This window comes from Lytechinus pictus, chromosome 2 (genome assembly GCF_037042905.1).
Source record: "Lytechinus pictus isolate F3 Inbred chromosome 2, Lp3.0, whole genome shotgun sequence".
NCBI classification, from domain to species: domain Eukaryota; kingdom Metazoa; phylum Echinodermata; class Echinoidea; order Temnopleuroida; family Toxopneustidae; genus Lytechinus; species Lytechinus pictus.
This window is the reverse complement of record NC_087246.1, coordinates 27,850,603-27,854,805: the sequence shown is the minus strand read 5'-3', so window position 1 is coordinate 27,854,805 and position 4,203 is coordinate 27,850,603. Positions and strand designations below refer to the sequence as shown.

General features: G+C 37.6%; 1 protein-coding gene across 1 annotated transcript; it reads left to right on the top strand.

Moving 5' to 3' along the window:
• Positions 1-1,394: 1,394 nt before the first annotated feature.
• On the top strand, positions 1,395-3,922 carry LOC129254469 (CCAAT/enhancer-binding protein alpha-like). Its single transcript, XM_054892934.2, has one exon. It carries the CDS (start codon positions 1,804-1,806, stop codon positions 2,659-2,661), a length of 858 nt encoding a protein of 285 aa, XP_054748909.2. The 5' UTR covers positions 1,395-1,803; the 3' UTR covers positions 2,662-3,922.
• The last annotated feature ends 281 nt before the right edge of the window (positions 3,923-4,203 follow it).

Genomic DNA, 4,203 nt, shown 5'->3' with positions numbered 1-4,203 from the left:
GAGTAAATGTGACTTCGTATAAATATGCATGGCGCGCCTGTAATTCAATAAGCAATTCATAGAGAAAGTTTTTTTTTCTTTCTAATTCTCTAGTTATGTACAATAGATTGACATGATCACAACATCAAAACCAAAAATCTAACAAAAATCAATGTTATGAATATAAAGTTTTAAAAAACCGCATATGAATACAAAGTAAAAAAAAAAAAAACGCATATTGTAAAAAGTTTCAAAACCGCTTTTTCTTTGCAGTGATGTGCACAGGACGCTTCAAAATCCATAAATGAATAAATGAAGAAAAAAAAAACGCATCCCCATCCGAGTATCGTCGCCATCATCATACTTATCATCACCATAATACCATCGTCACCATCATCTTCATCACCGTCATAAATGCAGGGTTTGGTCGTGTTCAATTGGTTCATATACATTAATACTGATATCTCCGAATTGATCCAACATCTAGCTCCTCCAATTCCTCCTTCTTAATTCTTCTTCTTCTCAGGCTTCTTCTTTTTCTTCCCCTCCCCTCCTCTTCTTCTTCTTCCTCCTCCTCCTCTTCTTTTTTCCTTCTTTCTTCTTCTTCTTCTTCCTCCTCCTCTTCTTCTTCCGCTTTCTTCTTCTTCTTCTTCATCTTCTTTTTTTCTTCCGTTTCTTCTTCATCTTTTTTTTTTCTTCTTCTTCATTTTCTTCTTTCATCTTCTTCGGACTTCTTCTTCTCTCCCTTCCTTGTACTCTTCTCCTTGAAATATTATCAATTTTATTTTATCATTTATCAGTTTTCATTGAAATGTAATTGATCATAATAATTGCAGTTTCTCTTTCGGAAAGGCTAGTATTACATGGAAAAAAAATCAAGGTATGAATTGTTACGATCTTTCCGACGGAGGAACTTAAAACAACGATCATGGCATTGATAATAGCCTAGAGGCCTATATAAAAGCTGCTTAATTTTCTTATAAATATGAAGAGGTGAGTAGCAAATATTCTGGAATTAGAATAGAGTAAGCCTATATATGTATTTCAACAACGAATTTGCTGATACTGAGCTGAACAAAACATGATTTGAAAATCAACAAGAAATAAATAAAGTCGATGTAAAAAAACAAATCCCAGGGGTTCTGGAAGTTTCCTTGGCCTGGGCAGCTTGGCTGATGCGAGAACAGGCAAGGATTGCGCAATACACACCCGATCGTGGACTCCACGTTTCTCAACATTGCGCAATACCTCATGCTAAATATAGCACTATTGCAAAAACGTCATGTGAGTGTCTTCGTTTGCGAGCCAATCAAAAACGTTTCTGAATACGTCATTGTCAAATAAGTGATTCATGACGTATCACTCACTTCAAGAGTGGTCCGCGAAAAATAATAGTTCCTAAGTCAATTAGATATTTTTACCAAAAGATAAGAAATGGTATATTTTTTTAATTCAAATATGGTCTATACCTCTTAATGGCATAGTCAATATAATTTTATGAGACTGATATTGGGTTTTCATACAAGAAAATGAAGGCACTTCGGCTCGAGCTCCGCCCCATCGAAAAGGGGATTCCCGCGGAAGAATATGAAAAATGTTACATACGATCGTATATATTATGCATGGAGAGGAATTTAGATGTATGCAGATGTAAACGTGTATTTATACGTAGCAGTTCAACTAAGTATTCGTATTCTGCTGTAAATTCTGATCTGACGTGACTTGCCCTCGTGGACGAGAAAACTACTTATATAAGAGTGGATTTGCACATTTTGATCATTCACTGCAAACTATCATTACCGTGAAGTCAATCCACATATTTTGATGGACTCGTTTTCACAGATAATGTCACAATGTCACTTGGGCACGACAAACGAAATGATGGATTCGCCCACTAACTTTTACGATTGCGAAGCGGAAGAGAAAAGATTCACCGTCAAACAAGAACAATTTGATGAAATTGAGGAAACACACGTTGGACTTGGTGATCTTCTCCACTGCGAAAATTCAATTGATCTTGGCGTGTACCTTGGAAGAACTGATTCAATTCCGCAAAATCCACTCGAAACTACCGGTGACGGAATTCTCCGACAACTAGAAGAATTCGCCTCACATCAGCAGCAGATGCTGACTCAAGCTCCTGCCCCAACCCCGGGCGCCCCGGCCCAGCCCAACCAGCAGTCCGTACATTCCGTTGACCATCATTTCGAAACCACAATAAGCAATATGCCACAGAATACTCAGGCCCACATTGAACAATCGGTTCCTGATTATCAGTGGATCAATAGTAACAGCACCAGTGCAGCCTCTAGCCCAGGCCTACCAACAGATACATTTGATGAGCAATCCCAAGATGGTCATACTCCTGTGCTTATTTCCAGCGCCAACTCAGCCAGTGGTAGTGGAAGCTCCCAAAATAAGCGAAAACGGCCTGTCCCTACTCCTGGCACAGATGAGTACAAGCAGAAGAGAGAACGGAACAATATAGCGGTGCGAAAAAGTCGTGAAAAAACAAAATTGAAAAATAGAGAGCTCCAGGACAAGGTTGGAGACCTTCAGTCAGAGAACGCTGCGCTGAAAAAGCGAGTTGAAGGTTTGATGAAGGAGCTGACTGTCCTTCGTAGCCTGTTTATTAATACTGGAAAGGCGGCTCCTGCTGCTTTGGAGAAAGCTGTGAAGTAATGGAAGCCAGGAGCAAAACTTGGACTGTTACTCAGTGTTAGCGGAAACCGACGAATACTCTTTCACTCGACAAGTCTGTTCTGTCTTAGTCCTCGGTTAAGATCATCAAGAAGCATTTCAGCAGTAGACTGCTAGTCTCTTGGAGGCAGTGATGTAGACGAGCGCAGAGTCGAGTCGATAGCAAGGCGGATCCAGAACTAGATGGGAGATTGTGATTGTGCGAACTGTGATAATGATATCAACTACGTTCCTTTACAACCAACAACTCTGATGGTTCTAAGAACTCATGAACATGTGCATGTACTGTAAAAGTTTGTTGCCTCGAAATGTGAAGAACAAATTTCCTGTGTGTAACAAGGAAAACGTTTATCACATAAGCCCAAGCATTTAGATGCTAGCCTTTTGCATCTTTGAACTGAATGTTGCAGACATGTACTTTGGTTGGTTGTTTATTATGCAGTGGTCTATAGCTTATTTTCATTTTGATATTGAGAGGATAGCTGGTGGGCATTAATGTGGTATTGTGCTATTGGCTCAATAGATGTTATGATCACATCAATTGATGGCTGATGATTTAAAGGGGAAAGATCATTTAGAATATTTTTTGTAGTTATGCGCCCTAGATATTCACATTTTGTTGCCTGTCTTGTTGTTTCTAAAAAGCCATTTTGAAATTAAGTTATTGGCAAAGAGGAATAATGAAAGTAGTTATCTTGGCTTCTTGAGCTTTTTAAAAGAAATTTAGCCTGTTTTTTTAAGTTTTAATTTATTCACTAGTAGAGTAATAAGTAATATATTTTCAATTGGACTGTGATGTTGATTGATAAAGATCACAAACTTGTCTATACTGATTATCTGAAATCTGTTTTGGTGTACTAAGGTCCAGTATAATTATTTACTGGTTGTTCATGTTTGTATTCTATTCTTTTTCATACATAATTTCTTCATGCAAAATTTGAATGTACATGTACATGTTTGATTTTTTAATTATGATTTGATATAATTTTTCAGATGGAAGAATTGCAGTGTTTTATGCAAGTTTTAATGTGGTTGACCTTTATTGCATTTACATGTACATGAAGATTATTTGTTTTTGGAATAGTGTCATGTAATTGTAAAATCTAAATAACATAAATTATTGTATAAAATATATTTTATATAACGAGTCAAGATGTCTATCATTGAAAAAAAAACAATCAGATTGTGATCTTTTTGAAGTACATACATGTATGAGACATAATATATGGTTACTCAAAACAAATGACAGTGCTGGGTCTTTTATAATTTTGTCTGACTAAGTCATTAACTACATATAGCGTGATTGTGAATAAGAGTGAGAAGATTGATTCTGTGTAAGGTGTGAAAAATGGGTAAGCCTGTGGGGGTGTGATTGAGAGAGGAGGGGATGAGGCAAGAGGGGGGTGGACAGTGTGTGGTGTGAATGAGAAAGAAGGGGGAGGGGTTACAGAGAAAGATTGTGTGCATAGCGTGATTGAGAGAGGAGAAGAAGGGGGCATATAGAGGAAGGAAACGTGCATGGAT

Bases quoted from the DNA above. Each gene is read 5' to 3' on its own strand.
- LOC129254469 (XM_054892934.2), top strand. From the start codon at position 1,804: ATGGACTCGTTTTCACAGATAATGTCACAATGTCACTTGGGCACGACA.